This window comes from Electrona antarctica, assembly GCF_951216825.1.
Source record: "Electrona antarctica genome assembly, chromosome: 3".
Classification (NCBI taxonomy): Eukaryota; Metazoa; Chordata; class Actinopteri; order Myctophiformes; family Myctophidae; genus Electrona; species Electrona antarctica.
The window spans coordinates 32781357-32797522 of NC_136808.1; the positions used below are offsets into that span (position 1 = coordinate 32781357).

At 43.7% G+C, this 16166-nt stretch overlaps 1 protein-coding gene across 1 annotated transcript in view; it reads right to left on the minus strand.

Annotated features, from left to right (window-relative positions):
- The window catches only part of LOC306919737 (neural-cadherin), a gene marked incomplete at both ends in the record, with an annotated part of 380035 nt that overhangs the window by 266447 nt on the left and 97422 nt on the right, over positions 1 to 16166 (minus strand). Inside the window, 3 exons of the mRNA XM_079496290.1 lie at positions 533 to 644; positions 9555 to 9759; positions 11745 to 11970. Coding sequence (XP_079352416.1) covers positions 533 to 644; positions 9555 to 9759; positions 11745 to 11970 — 543 coding nt within the window. The remainder of the gene's footprint in view (positions 1 to 532; positions 645 to 9554; positions 9760 to 11744; positions 11971 to 16166) is intronic.

A 16166-nucleotide genomic window follows, 5' to 3' on the forward strand; every position in this document is an offset into this window, starting at 1 on the left:
GGTGTCGGTGTATTGAAATACTGCTGTCAACTTTCAAAAGAATATCTCTGACAGAAAATGCAGAATATTTTTATAGTTTCACAAACTAGAAAAAGGTAGTAAAGAAATGTGACCAAGTACAGCACATCTTCCATTTCCATTTGAACTTACAAGGAACTCTCTCTCTCTCTCTCTCTCTCTCTCTCTCTCTCTCTCTCTCTCTCTCTCTCTCTCTCTCTCTCTCTCTCTCTCTCTCTCTCTCCCGTTAAACATACAAGGAAGGCTATGTTTCTCCTAAATACAATATCACTGAGCCATATGATTCGATCCGCACATGCATTGATGGATATGGCACATACATGGTTCAAAGGACATAATATATCGGTGTGCATATGGGTGAACCGTGAATGTAAAGGCATTCATTAATAAAGCACTTAGAGTGGTCAGAAGACTAGAAAAGTTATACTGTATATAAATGCAAGACCATTTAGTGTGTGTGTGCGTGTGTGTTTGTGTGTGTGTGTGTGTGTGTGTGTGTGGGTAGACATCTCACCTTGTAGCAGGGATGTTGCTGTGGTTACAGTCTCCGGCACACCGTCCTTGCTGTAAATGGACTGTAGAAACTCTGGGACACAGTCATTCTCGTCGACGATGACCACACGCACCTGACACACGCACGCACGCACGCACGCACGCACACGCACACACACACACACACACACACACACACACAGAGACACAGAAAGGTTAAGAAACTATTTGTAATGTCTCTTTTCTGAAATAGGGATAGATACATAACTTTGGCCTCTGTAGCCTTGTTGCGACCGCAGGCCGCATTTACTATGAAATCGTGCATTTACCATCAGTTGTTTGGTTGGTCATGCCCCATATGGTCATGCCTCGTCACATCACGTCAATATAAACACTTCGAGCCATACACGTCCAAAAACAGTTAATAATACTCCACACTCTTATGCCATCCTCGCGTTTGAACGTTTAACAGTCATACTGTACTTAGGGCCCCGACGACAAGGCGACCGGCCACCATATTGTAACGGTCGAGAACCAAAGGTGACGAAAATAGTGAAAATCCGTGCTCCATAGAATCCCATACTGGCCGCGATCTCGGAATTGACACTCAGATTTGGTGACATGAGAAAAAGTATGAACTTAGGATGCCACTAAAAGGCTGCCGCAAAGCTCCCGTTAGCATGTTGTGATCTGTTATGCGAGTCGACCCCCCGGTGTAGCTACAGACAGGTTGCACTCTTACTTCCGGATTTAAAATGACCGGTCAAGACCCCGCAAAATGATGTCATTTTGTAGTTTTTGCCTGTAAAGGTCTACTGAGGTGCCCGAAAACATGCCGGCACGAAAAGTATTAAGCCATATGGAGATCCCTGATGTCATCAATATTGGCCAGCAAGTATTTCACCTTAAACCTCAAACCCTTAGATCTCCATATATGGAGCTGACCTGGAGCTGACATTCCATATGTTGATGCACCCCCACCTGTCCATTTAAACTCTAGACATACATCTTAGGCACTCACACATGTGTACAGATCCGTCTATATGTGAGTGTGTTGCTAGGCTGCGGGTGGGGGGGTTCCCATCTCTTCAAATTCTACAGATGCAGTTTGTGTTAACATTATGCTCTGTTTTGGCATTTTATTTTATTTTATCCTCTTCTTTCAAAGATCCATTTTCAACCTGCCAAAACAGTGAACAGTTGCAGCATTTTGTGTGGACAGAAATCATTGAGCATGACTTTAATTTGCAGGTAGTTTCCAAGTTTCTCCCCAGTAGGAGTGATGGCTCCCTGGCACCATTAGCTGCCTAACCAGCCCTGCTCAGCTGTGTGTGTGTGTGTGTGTGTGTGTGTGTGTGTGTGTGTGTGTGTGTGTGTGTGTGTGTGTGTGTGTGTGTGTGTGTGTGTGTGTGTGTGTGTGTGTGCGTGCGTGCGTGCGTGCGTGCGTGCGTGCGTGCGTGCGTGCGTGCGTGCGTGCGTGCGTGCGTGCGTGCGTGCGTGCGTGCGTGCGTGCACATGCGTTTGAGAGATTTGGACTCATCACGCTTTATCACAGCTGACTTCCTCTCAATTCTCATTGAATCTTCCTTTTCTTCAGAACCTTCCCTAGCACACACAGTCGCACACAGTGCACAGACAGACAGACAGACAGACGCACAGCACAGACAGACAGACAGACAGACAGACAGACAGACAGACAGACAGACAGACAGACAGACAGACAGACAGACAGACAGACAGACAGACAGACAGACAGACAGACAGACAGACAGACCGCTGCCCCCCCAGGTTGGCAGAGGAAGTGTAGCGCCCAGGATTACATTAGATAATTGACACTGGGTGAAAAAAATGGGTTACAAAATTGTGGAATAGTTAAATCTTGCAGGTCAATATTCCACATCTAATTGCAGTACCTGAGGGTGTCTGGACAATATGTGTCACTGTTCTGGGTTATTAATGATTTCCAATAATAAATAAACACATTTTGCATAAGCATTGTACTAATGAGTCTCCCAGCAGCGCGGCTCACATCTACTGTACAAGACAAGTAATGCCCGATGGTACCAGACATCCTTGTTCTTTATTTTCGACCACTTCAATGATCAGGGGATGGCAATTGCCAAACCCTAGTCTTCAGATTTAACCTCAAATCCGCCTCTGTTGGTGAGAGCCACAGAATATGAATGCTCCGCTTCTCCCAAGTGGTAGATGAGAGTGTATTACTGTGTGGCATGTCAGCCTGGTTCACTTAACCTTTCTGTCCAGCTGAAGGTTAGGATCAATAGGCTGATCCAGACAACCACAGTAATCACATGGGGTTAGGCAACACCCCTCACTCAGACCTGTCTTAAGGCCTTTTCAGACGGGGAGCGACTGACGCGCCTAGTAATTTGTTTTCAATTATTTTGGACGCGCCGAGAAGTTTATTTATTTTCATCCGGCGCGGTCCCGTGAAATTGTCGCACACGCTCATTTCATGCACACACCCACGGATGTTGTGAAAACAACCTGGATCGTGTTTTTCACATTACGCGTCCCTCCATGAGCAGACCTGTCGCTGATCCAGGCTACAATAGGTACTAGAAAGACATCTCTCTTCTCTTGGCCATGTCCTTCAACCCTGAACGTGAGCTTCTCACACAGCAGCGGTCCCGTGAAATTGTCGCACACGCTCGTTTCATGCACACACCCACGGATGTTGTGAAAACAACCTGGATCGTGTTTTTCACATTACGCGTCCCTCCATGAGCAGACCTGTCGCTGATCCAGGCTACAATAGGTACTAGAAAGACATCTCTCTTCTCTTGGCCATGTCCTTCAACCCTGAACGTGAGCTTCTCACACAGCAGGGTTTAGAGTGCCGCTGAACGTTAGTCACTGAAAAAAACATCTACAAGGAAGTGTCACAACATGGCTATTAATGTGAAATTGTTTTTTTGGTTTAACATTGTTTACATTGTTTTTAAAGTTCATCTATAGAGCATAACAGTGGCGGACATTTTCTGGTTTTATCGATCCAGATTATCAATTATTTTAAGGGTATTATCAAGCCACCCATGATCCTGGTGAATCATGACCATAAAGTGAAAAATGCAAATTTTCAGAGAATCAAAATGTTTTATGGTCATGGTTCACCTTGATTCTAGGATTAAAATAGTTGATATAAATATTTTGGGAAATCTCATGCGAAAAATGAATGGGGTCTAAAACGATGGAAGCAGAAAATGGCCGCCACTGCTATGCCCTATATATAATGTAAATGTGAGCAGTACTGCAAATGTCAAGTTCACGTTATCTTTTGAAGAATGTGGTGCTTTTAACACATCAATGCAGTCAAATTCAGTCTGTAGCGCATCCGTGTGAGTGGAAACGAGCATGTAGGTTTAAGTGGGTAGCTGTGTGCACGTTCTGCCTGACCCCACTAATGGACCGCTCATTATGCAATACACAGACCTGGTAGCCATCTATGAAGCCTTCTTTTATCTTCTCCCCCAATTCCAGTATGAGCTGCTGTAATTCTGTCTGGAAGGCAGCACTAGTTCACCTCCAGCATCCTCTGTCTGCACTCTGAAGAGCAGTTCACACTCTGAAGAGCAAGTAGGGATGTGAGGGATTTCTAGCACCAGTGGTGTAAAGTAACTAAGTACATTCACATTTACATTTGTGAATTTAACGCAACATGGCTTATTATGATCGTGAGTTATAGACCAGTCAATCTAAGATTTGTCCCAAAATAAATTGCAATAGTAATCATTCATGGTTTTTTTATGATCCTCAGGGTCATCCAAATAACATGGTGAATTATATAAATGTTGGACCATGGTAAATTCAGTGGTTGAAAGTTGGGTACCATTAAGATCCTATATAAGGCAAAAATGTCTAATTTAAATTATGCTTTAAGTAGCATGTAACGTGTCAGACTAGGGGTTATTCATGATTCTGAATCCATTGCAATCATTAGTTTTGCACGAAAAACACTCTTTGGGCTAAAAACGACCATAGCCGTCATCACAAATGTGATGAGGTCAGCACATTTGGGCACATTGGGCACATTACGGGCAAGTGGCTATGGCCGTTTTTAGCCCAAGAAGTGCTTTTCCGTTTTAAAACGGGTGCAGTATATCATTACTAGGTTACTAAGTTGCATCGTTCCCAAGTAGGCCGGTGGCCGACTGCAACGGGCATGTACAGGTCTAGTAATAATAATGTCAGATTAACGGCTTGTCTGGAATCTCCCTTTAACTGCGTCATTCCTTGTGTCTGCAGCTCTCATGGCTTAATTAATGATGCCCCCTCGCAGCCACATCCAGGCCACCTGTCTCCACATGTCTACCTCACTGTCCCCACTTAGCAGACCCAGCATCCACTGCTCCTACTTCCTCTATCGTTCCTTCATCCTGCACCGCTCAATTCTTTCCTCGTCACTTTGCCTGGTTCTATGATCTGGAGTGTTGCCTGTCGCTAGGGGAGAGCAGTACTGACAGATTGTCCAGGAGGATGTGTCTAGCCCGGGGCCAGGAAAGACAGGTAGATTTTGGGGTGGCAGTGGTAAGTAGGCAAAATGCTCTTTGGCTGCCAGGCAATGCCTGCAGGGCCTTAAGTCTCTCTCTCTCTGTCTCTTCAAACTCTCCTTGGGTGACACGTCTCTGATGTCTTGGTACAGTGGACAGACGGCTAGGAAGTGTAGCTCAGTCTCTACCTCGTTTTGTGTGCAGTGGGTCGATAGTCTGTCTTCTCTTGGGTCTCTTGGGTCTGCCTATGGTGGAATTTCTCAATCGTAAGACTGTGTTCACAGAGTCTATAAGGTTTGTAGTCCATTTTGGAATTATATTCCACTAGCAGTTTTGGACTGGAACCAGTTGGTGTAAAGCTCACTGAGCATGTGGATGAACTCATTATGCATGTTGTGCTCATAGGCCTCACTCACACCTAAGACACACGCAAGACACACTTGTGTCCTGTGTCTTCTGTGTGTTATGGCCGCCTCAATGCATTTCCAATGGGAGTCACATGGTTTCATGACACAACCTTGTTGCATGGCTGTTGCATGGCTGTCTTCTGCTCTCCCCCCACAATGCAACAAGGTTGTGTCTTCAAACCATGTGACTCCCATAACACACAGAAGACACAGGACACATACGTGTGTCTTGCGTGTGTCTTAGGTGTGAGTGAGGCCATAGGGTGTGATTCGGGGTGTATTCATAAGTGTATCGGGGTGTGGTTGGTGGTGCTTGCATGTGCGTCGATGGTGGTGGTAGGTATGTGTAGTATGTGGTGGGCGTTAGGGGGGGTGGGCCTGCCTGTGGTGCGCTGGCATGACCTCTCGGTGGGGCAGGGGGGGCCTTGGCTGTAGGGTGGTGTCCTCTGAATGCAGGCGGGGTCTCTCTCTTTCTCTCTTTCTCTCTCTCTCTCTCTCTCTCTCTCTCTCTCTCTCTCTCTCTCTCTCTCTCTCTCTCTCTCTCTCTCTCTCTCTCGTCCCGTGTCTCTAAAAGGATGTCTGCATTGAGGGTGTTGCTGTGATCTTTCTGCCTCCTGTCAGAAAGACAGGAGGCAGTTAAGCCTGGGAAATTATACTTGGTTGCGTACCGAAAAGAGCCGTTTTAGAAGAGAGCTTGTGGATCAAGCAGGTCAAAAATTGTATTTAACCAACCAGACTCCATTTTCATCCAACTCCAACTGCACACATAGCAGATTTGACTGAGGGACTGCCATTGTGCAGCCTCCAGCTTTTCACCAGAGAAAAACTGAATTTATTTATTTTTCATCCAAAATGAGTGACCTTTCAAGCCTTTTTTCTCAACTCGCTGTTTTCTGCAAGACATTACTCTATAAGCCATATCTCCAAAACTGGTGGGTTAAACTGAACAACCCAATGTCAATTTGAAGCTATGATTCCCTGCTTTCGTAAAAACGAAAATGAAAAAAAAATCCAATGGCAGCCCCGCAGTCAAATTTGGTCACATATTTGCAGAGGTGTACAATAACTGATTTACTGCTCATAACCTAGCTATATACCGTACATATAGCCTAGTTATTTTATGTTCGGGTTGCTCTTAAAAGAGAGGGTACCTATTACTTTTTAGATGTATTCACCTTAACTACCCTCCATATCTGTAACAGTCTCTGTTACCATATACATCCCCTATACCATATACAAAATGAGTTGAGGGATGGGGGCGTGGGTGGGAGAGGATGAGCAAGCTAACTGTATTTGTACACGTGTGTATTGTGTATTTGTACTGTATGTAATGTTTTATCTGTGCATAGGACCCCCTCTAAAATGAGGGGCTTAAGGGGCTATCCTCTCAATAAAGTCAGATCAAGTTCTAAAATGCATGGAAACAAATGGACGCTTAGAGGTCCATTTGGTTACATTTGTACCACCTCGAGTTACGCTGGAGCAGTCTCTGTGTAAATTGTATCTGTTTTATGTATCAGCAAAGCATTTTAGTCAATAAACTCAATGTGCGGATGGCAACGTGACATTGCCATGCAGGGAGGTCCTGTTGCTCGCTGCCTGTCCGTGATGGAGAAATCTTTGGCCTCAAAGATAAATTCGAGAGCTGGATGCGCTCACAGAAACACTTATGTTGCTTTTATTGACATTGTAGCGTTTTAGTGCTTCCGAGCTGGAATAAAACCCCATTCTCCAGCTCAGCAGACCAGACCAGACAGTAACAAGCTGCACCAAGAAAACTAGCTCACACGAGGAGCAAGCATGCAGTCAAAGTCTATTTCGGCAGCACTAGAATATTATTCATTCATTTCATTGATAAGATACTGTAGGCCTACACATCAGCAGGAAGCTGTTCGAATAAATAAATAAGGTTAACAATGTATGATTTTATTTTAAGATTCTTTATTTCCACTTTGAAATTGCTCTATAAATAAAGTGAGGGGTTGCCAAAACATTTGCTCCATAAAATAGGGGTGATGGCATAAAAAAATGCCAAATAAATGCCAAATGGCTTTATAGAAAGGGGCTATATAAATCGGTAAATGGTGCATTAACCCATTTTGACCTGAGATCAGATTCTAAAAATGTCTTCTACATCCTGACAGTTTTCTGAAAAAGCTATGTTTCTATGTCAGTCGTTCTTCGATTTTTCAAAAATAGCAGACCTACAAGCTCGTAGCGCACCAAAAGGGGTTCCCGCCCAAAATGGGTTAATATAGTGCTTTTATCCGAAGTGATTTACATAGATTGTGCATTACAATAACCCATTCACACACACATTCATACTGATGCATTACAATAACCCATTCACACACACATTCATACTGATGGCGGAGGAAACATGCAAAGCACCAACCTGCTCATCGGGAGCAATTAGGGGTTCAGAGTCTTGCTTAAGGACTCTGAACCTCACAGGTTCCCATCCGGCTGCTCTACCGGCCACTCTACACCTGAGCCACTGCTGCCCCATTTACGCCCCAATGCACCATTTACCATTCATTGCACCAAGCTGGACACCACGATGGCAGCACAGAGAAGGCTCCCCAGATTACATACATTTAACACGTGACGGAACGTTCTGCCAATTAGAATCCAACCGGAAACTGCTCCTGGCGGAACGCTCCGTCATATAATCTTTATTATTGATATCAAACGGGATCGCTGATTTATTTATTTTTTTCTTTTCTTTTTTTTGCTTGGCCTTTCCTTCTTCAGCGATCCTAGGCCGGTTTCGCGTATGCGCACTGCCGTTCACTTCTTGTATACAGGCTGACTAAAAAGCTGAACTGTGAGCTCTCCATGGTTTTGACAAAACCTGCAATGTTCGGAGGTCTTTTCTGATTATCCAGTGATCCCGATTGGAACTTTATTTTATTTAATTTTTTTAAGAGATTTAAAATGGAACAGTGAAAGGGGTCAGTGACGTCTAGTAGGTTAAAAAGTAACAAAACGTGTTGCAATTAAGGATACAATGGTGTAGGCTCGTATATGGAACGACTACAGTAGTATAGCAACATAATTGGCTTGAATGACATTATTACGTATAAAACTGTTTAATGAGACTGATTAAATATATAAATTTAAGATTAAAATAGATTAAGCCTGGCAGAGTGCAACTAGCCAATCACTAGCCAACACGTGGAATGCATGATTAATTATGGATTAAACATGTTTCAGCACACGTTCCCATGGGACCTTGCTGCAGTTGTGAGTATCTTTGAAATCTCTCTGCAACACTTTAGTGGCGTTATGTTTCTTCCAGACCAGAGAGTATGGTGCCAAGCATGAATGGGATATTGCATTGAGGTTCAATGCAGTGCTGATTTTGACAGCACGTTTTGATATAGTTTAAGTCATAGTGAATTTTGACAAAAAAATAATTTTGTTTAACTTTAAGTAATATTTTAGTCATCTGAAAAGTTTAATTTTTTTAGTCTTTAGTTTTAGTCAGAATTTTGTATGATTTTAGTCGACTAAATCTACATTGATTGATTGAAATATTGAAACAGTTTGCAGAATTACAGTACATTTCAAGCACAAACTCAATACAAAGGCTGTTAACTGTGAATGGACGACCCAATTAAGCATTACACTTGTTTACAAGAGGGTCCACCATGTTCAATTCAATGTTCATACAGATGATTTAGTCGACCAAAATGCATTTGGTGCTGCCTTGATGGTGTCGTAATGTCTGATTTAACACTTGCATGCTGAAGATATTCATATCAATCTACATTATACAACCTCACAGCTTGTAGACCTGCTATTTTCCAAGCAAAAAATGACTTTGTTGATGGAATTGTCAGAATATAGTCTTAGTTTTAGTCATCACAGAATAGTTTTGATTTAGTTTTGATTTAGTTTTCGTCAGTGAGAAAAGGTAGATGACGAACATTTTTCGTCGTAGTATTAGTCAACGAAATCAACACCGGTTCAAAAGGAACTCAGTTCACCCTGTATACCCCAGACACAACAGTGTAGCCTGCGGTCCCTGGAAGGAAAGGGACTCAGTTTACCCTGTATACCCCAGACACAACAGTGTAGCCTGCGGTCCCCGGAAGGGACTATCATCATCACACACACATACCTCTGCTGCACTGCTCATGCTGTCCAGGCCCTCGTTGGCGCGAACCAATAACAGATAGCGATGCTGGTCATTCTCGTAGTCGATGGAGCGTGTGAGGCTGATCTCCCCCGTCTCAGAGTTGATGGAGAAGAGGCTGCTGGGATTTATCAGGAGGCTGTAGCTGATTGGTTCCTTCTGGAAGGACACCGCAGGGGTTACCAGGAAGCTGCGAGGACAAGAGATGGTGGAAAAAGTACTCAAATGATTTACTTAAGTAAAAGTATAAATACTGCAATGTAGATGTACACCGTTACAAGTAAAAGTGCTGTATTCAAAATGTACTCAAGTAAAAGTACAAAAGTATCGGCATAAAAATGTACTAAATGGTGCATTTATATAGCGCCTTTATCCAAGGCGCTTTACAGACATTGTGAGATACTAAAAGTACTCATATTGCAGAATGTCCCATTTCCCAAGTTCAAAATGTGTACAAAATAATTTGAAAATAGCCGATCTACAAGTTCATAATGCGATGTGCGTCGTCGTAATGCGACGCATTGTGAGCTTGTAGATCTGCTATTTTCAAATGGCCAAAATGTTTTCTAGTCCAAATTTAATTTAATTCTCCAAAGCTAAAGTTTTCAAATAATTGTAGTGGGATGGAGTAGAAGTAAAAGTATTGTAAATACTTAACTAAAGTACAAATACCTCAAGATTTTACTTAAGTACAGTACTTGATTAAATACACTTAGTTACTTTACACCACTGAGAAGTGAGAACCGACACCATGGGATTGGAACAAGGAAGACGAGAAATACTGCAAACTAAGTAACCGGCAAACCCAAACTCACACTCCATCTTCCTCTTAAAATGGAACCCTGTCATCTCCAATGACAAGCTACAAATGTTCACGCAGCTCAAGCATGAATACAAAAAACCCAAGCATTCCACAGAGCTATACTGAAGGCGCTTAGAGACAATCATGAGTGGGGAATCGCTAGAAAAAGAGAAATCCTTTTTTGGGGGGGTGGAGGATTGGGGGGACCGGGGTTTGTTTGTCTGCCTGCAACACGGACAAAACTGAACAGAATATTCACTTGACCAGTTTTCTATATCTCTCTGTGAAAGCAAGGAAGGCTGGAAGAAAGATAATGGGAGAGTCAAATCCAAGGATGTGGGTCAATATAGCTCCACATTAGCTTCAGCAGCCGCCAGCCAGGGTTTGTTTTTGCTTGTTTGTGCGTGCGTGCATGCGTGCGTGCGTGCGTGCGTGAGTGTGTGCGTGAGTGTGTGCGTGCGTGCGTGCGTGCGTGCATTCGTACATACTGTATGTGTGTGTGTGAACTGTGTACGTGTATGTGTTACCATGTGGGACATGGGCGCATGTATGCACACGTGTCCATGTGTCATAAACACTTTAACAGATAACTCACTTAAGTACATAACATGAGTTGGAGACTGCACATCAAGACTGTCACACTCCACTGATTCAAGCCTTAGAGAAACCCAGCGACTGAGTGCACACAGTAATCTGCATGCGCGTGCACGCATTGTGCAAATACTTGAGAATATTGCTTAAATGAGTACTGTACAATGCATCAGTAAAGAGTCAAGGTCGAATGAACAATGTCTAGAAAGCATGTGGAAATCTATTTAAAATAAATCTGTGAAATCCCTCAGTGGCGAGAGTGTGAATAAATATTGCATCACGATGCCTGAAATGTATTCATCTCTTGAATGTTTAAGTCATTTAAGGCAACTTTCCCGCGGAAGGATCTTGTCTCGTCGGCGGGACAAAAGGAACACGTAGCGTGTGAGCGTTCTGCCTTCATCTGATTGAGTGCATAATGTATGACTGTACACTGTATGCATGTACTGTATTATTATACAGCCATGTAGGAGAAATAGCATGCATGGGACTGATCATAATCCTCAATGTGTGTGTGTGTGTGTGTGTGTGTGTGTGTGTGTGTGTGTGTGTGTGTGTGTGTGTGTGTGTGTGTGTGTGTGTGTGTGTGTGTGTGTGTGTGTGTGTGTGTGTGTGTGTGTGTGTGTGTAGCAGGCAATTGCATTTGGCTTAGTGGTTAAGATGTTGGACTTGCACGTGGGAGACCTGGGTTCGATTCTTGTCATAGGGATATCCCTTTGGATGTGTGTGTGTGTGTGTGCACGTGTGTGCGTCCGTATGTGCGTGCGTGTGCGTGCACTCACGTCTGTCCCTCGGGCGTGTTCTCCGGCAGGGCGATGGTGAAGGATGCGTTGGTGAACTGTGGAGCGCGGCGTCCCGCCACCACACTCAGGACGGCGGGCGCGCTGCGGCTGCCCAGCCGGTCAGCTGCCACCACCGTCAGCAGGTACTCCCTGTCCCGCTGCAGGGGAAGCCCTGTGGTGCGCAGCTGACCGCTCTTCCTGTCCACCTCGAAGCGGCCATCCCCGCCTGCGCAAAAAGTAAAAAAAGAAAAAGAGAAACACTGTTGATTTTGATTGCTATTTTAGTCATCTGAAATGTTTTAGTTTTAGTCTAGTTTTTTAGTCGACTAAATCAGGGGTTCTCAACATTTTTGGCTGGGGACCCCCGGAAATGCTTTGGCCATGTCTCGCCTGGATCACCCCTGGATAAAATCTACAGTTGATTTTGTCGACTAAAATGTATTTTGGTGGACCTTGATGGCATCGTAATGCCTGATTTTACACTTGGTTGCATGCTGAAAATAGGCGATCCTAACAGTGCTAGAGAGTCGTTCACCACAGATATAACATATCTTAAACTGTTAATGTTGTGCCAGGCAGGAGCATAGGTGCTGTTTTGTTAAGTTTAGTTTTTATTCAAACAAAAACATAGGATCAGTACAAATACCCAAAAGAGGACAGATAATTGGTGTCGACAGTTAATGAATTAAATTGTCAAAGTTGCTATTTCTGAACCTCCGAAATGACAAGAATAGCAGGCTATTGCAATGAATAAACTACCTTCTTGCTGCATATGTTGAAATTTAGACTGATGATATCCAGTGTGTTTCCGTATCAGGCCAATTGACTCGTTTCTGACCGCAATTCCCAGACGTGTCTATAGTCTGGAGGAGACGTGTCTATAGACTGGAGGAGACGTGTCTATAGTCTGGAGGAGACGTGTCTATAGTCTGGAGGAGACGTGTCTATAGTCTGGAGGAGACGTGTCTATAGTCTGGAGGAGACGTGTCTATAGTCTGGAGGAGAGAGACGTGTCTATAGTCTGGAGGAGAGAGACATGTCTATAGTCTGGAGGAGACGTGTCTATAGTCTGGAGGAGAGAGACGTGTCTATAGTCTGGAGGAGAGAGACGTGTCTATAGTCTGGAGGAGAGAGACGTGTCTATAGTCTGGAGGAGACGTGTCTATAGTCTGGAGGATACGTGTCTATAGTCTGGAGGAGACGTGTCTATAGTCTGGAGGAGACGTGTCTATAGTCTGGAGGAAACGTGTCTATAGTCTGGAGGATACGTGTCTATAGTCTGGAGGAGACGTGTCTATAGTCTGGAGGAGACGTGTCTATAGTCTGGAGGAGACGTGTCTATAGTCTGGAGGATACGCGTCTATAGTCTGGACTGTCTATAGTCTGGAGGAGACGTGTCTAATATTCTGGAGGAGACGTGTCTATAGTCTGGAGGAGACGTGTCTATAGTCTGGAGGAGACGTGTCTATAGTCTGGAGCAGGGGTTCTCAACCCGTGGGTCGCGACCCCTCGAGGGGTCGCCAAATTATTTTAGGGGGTCCCCAAATTATTTTTTAAAAAAAAGATTTGTTTTTTAAAAAAATTCACGATTTAAAAAAAATAGCAGACCTAAGCTCGTAGCTTGTAGATCTGCTATTTTTAAATAGCTAAATTATAACAATGCTTAAAACACCAAAAGGGGTTCCCGCCCAAAATGGTTTAAGGTTATTGTAGCAGTCAATTTATATTGGGGGTCGGGAGGAGGGGGGGGGTCCCGAGACGTTGCCAAAGCATTTTCGGGGGTCCCCGGCCAAAAACGTTGAGAACCCCTGGTCTGGAGGATACGTGTCTATAGTCTGGAGGACAACTTTCAAATAAATGCTAAGAATCGGGGAATTCAAAGCAGCCCAGGTTGCTGCTCTAAACAGAGTCAAGGATGGTGTTTACACCAGATAAAAGGCTAAGTTAAAAGCTCTTTCTTCCAATGCACCTCACAATACCGCATGCATATTAATGCATGAACCCCATGGGGAACAAACCCAAATGGCACTGTATAACACAATACAATTTTGCATCCGCAAGATAATCAAATGAGTCGTAGTGCCCTAGGGGTAGCTCTAAACCACATCAACAAATATCCCATGCAGGTACGTCCTGTCCCTCCAAACATTTCCCATGTATTGAACAAAAGAATGAACCATGGCTTTGTGCCGTGAATAAAGTTTAGCTGCAAAAGCCCAATTGGAGTTGTAGCATTAATTAAAGTTATGGATATCTCCTAAAGTTTACTCTGTCTATATGATAATGTAGGGTTTAAAATAGTTTTCATCATAATCTCATTACTTGTCATGTCCTTGAGGGGATTTTCTTTTCCACCTGACTGTTTACAGATTCAAACCTAGGCAGCAGAAATCATTACATGATGGCTGCAATAGAGAAAGCAATTATTTTGCACAGAGCCGAGAAAAGAATTACATGACAGTCGTAAATAAGTACATGCACACAAACTATCTGTAACCACACATGGACAACTGGAATTATTATTATTATTTTATGTACTTTCTTTTGCACAATGATGGCTACACACAATCTGTGTATTGAGTTGTGCTTGAAATGTACTGTAATTCTGCAAACTGTTAATAAATACTTCAATCAATCAATCAAGTGTAAAAGTGTAAGTATAAAACTCAAGTACAAAAAGTAGATCTGGATCTAAGGCAGATTCTACAAAATGTCAGTTTTCAGTGGTGCCCCAACCTTTTCATGTCAAGGACCCCCAGAATTCATGTTTTTGGCTGCGGACCCCTGTCGTGAAATGTTTTGTTCCAGGGACCATCACAGAAGCAAAGATCTGAGTTAAAAATAAAAAATAAAAATGTAAATTTTCCAATTCATGAGCTTGTATATCTGATCTTTTTGTACATCCAAAGCATGAAATAATTGTTAAAGTGGTCGGCTGTGGTCCATCAATTAAATGATTCCCCCTCTAACTGCAATCTTAAAACTCTTTTTTGTGTTTGACCAGCACGCCAATGTTAGCGGCTCATTACTACATCGTCGCTACTTCACGGTTACAATATTAACGATTCAGATGACTTACAAAAAGACGGTAGCCAACATTAGCTTTGCCAATTTTGCTTCCGGTTCATTGTCTCCACCAGGCCGAAGGCATGGGGAGAGAGTATGTTTTGCACTCCGTCCGTCCGTCCGTGTGTGTGTGTGTGTGTGTGTCCGTCCGTCCGTCCTTCCGTCTGTGACCAGCTAATCTCCGGCACCGTTAACCCGATCGATGCCAAATATTGCACACACACTCCCTGGATGCCAACGATGAACCTCTACCCCAAAATTTCCAGAACGGCCTGTTATAGCGCCACCAGGAGGCCGCTTTGTGCAAAACAAGTTTTTCGACAGTACACCTACAGATTTTGTCCAAACATCACGCAAATTGGTACACAGTCTCTCTAGAGCCATTCAACGAAACGGGTCTTTCAGATTTCTCAGACTCCATCCTGATTGGCTAAGATTGGCTTCCAAAGTTCGCAGGAGTGCTCAGTTTCAAACAAAATGCTGCAAATCATGAACACATCGTGTGATTTCCGTGAAATTGTGCACGCACATTCCCACTAGGCCGAGGAAGAAATGCCACATGAACATTTTCAACTCAGCCTCATGGTGGCGCTATAACTGGCCGAAAAGTGTTTTGACCTCTAACTGCACGGATCTGTGGATAACTTTGTATGCCAACTCCCTAGAGGCCAAGGAAAAACCTTTGCCTGGAATTTTTCACATCTGCTCTTTATAGCGCCACCAGGAGGCCGACATATGTAAAACACATTTTCTAATATTACTCCTTCAGAATTTATCCAAATTTCACGCAAGTCGGTACACATCTTCTTCATAGTCATGTAATCAAGACGGGTTTGTTTGATTTCTCATCATCCACCCTCATTGGCTACGATTGGCTTCTAAACTTTTCAGGAGTAGCCCGCTTTGTACCCGTTTTGTACAAATCGCCACAACTACTCAACGCAGCGTCCGATTGTGGTGAAACTGTGCATGCATATTCCCACTAAGCTTTGGAAGAAATGCCACTTGACAGTTTTCAAATCAGCCTCATGGTGGCGCTACAACAGGCCAAGCCGTGTCACACACACACGTTTATATTGCTCCTAAACATTTTGCCAAACATCACACACACACTCCTATCCTCCTGGTGGAGACCTGTGCCCAGAAGGGCACTTTTTCTAGTTAGGGTTAATTTTGGGGTCTTCAAAATAAAACTTCCGGCTGCAAGGCCGTGGGCCAGGGAAGTGACTACAGACTGAATAAATTCTGGCTGAAAAACTATGTAGGGCGACTGTGGCTCAGGAGGTAGAACAGGTCGTCCAATGATCCATGGGTCGGCGGTTCGAATCCCGGCTCCTCCTGTCTACATGTCGAAGT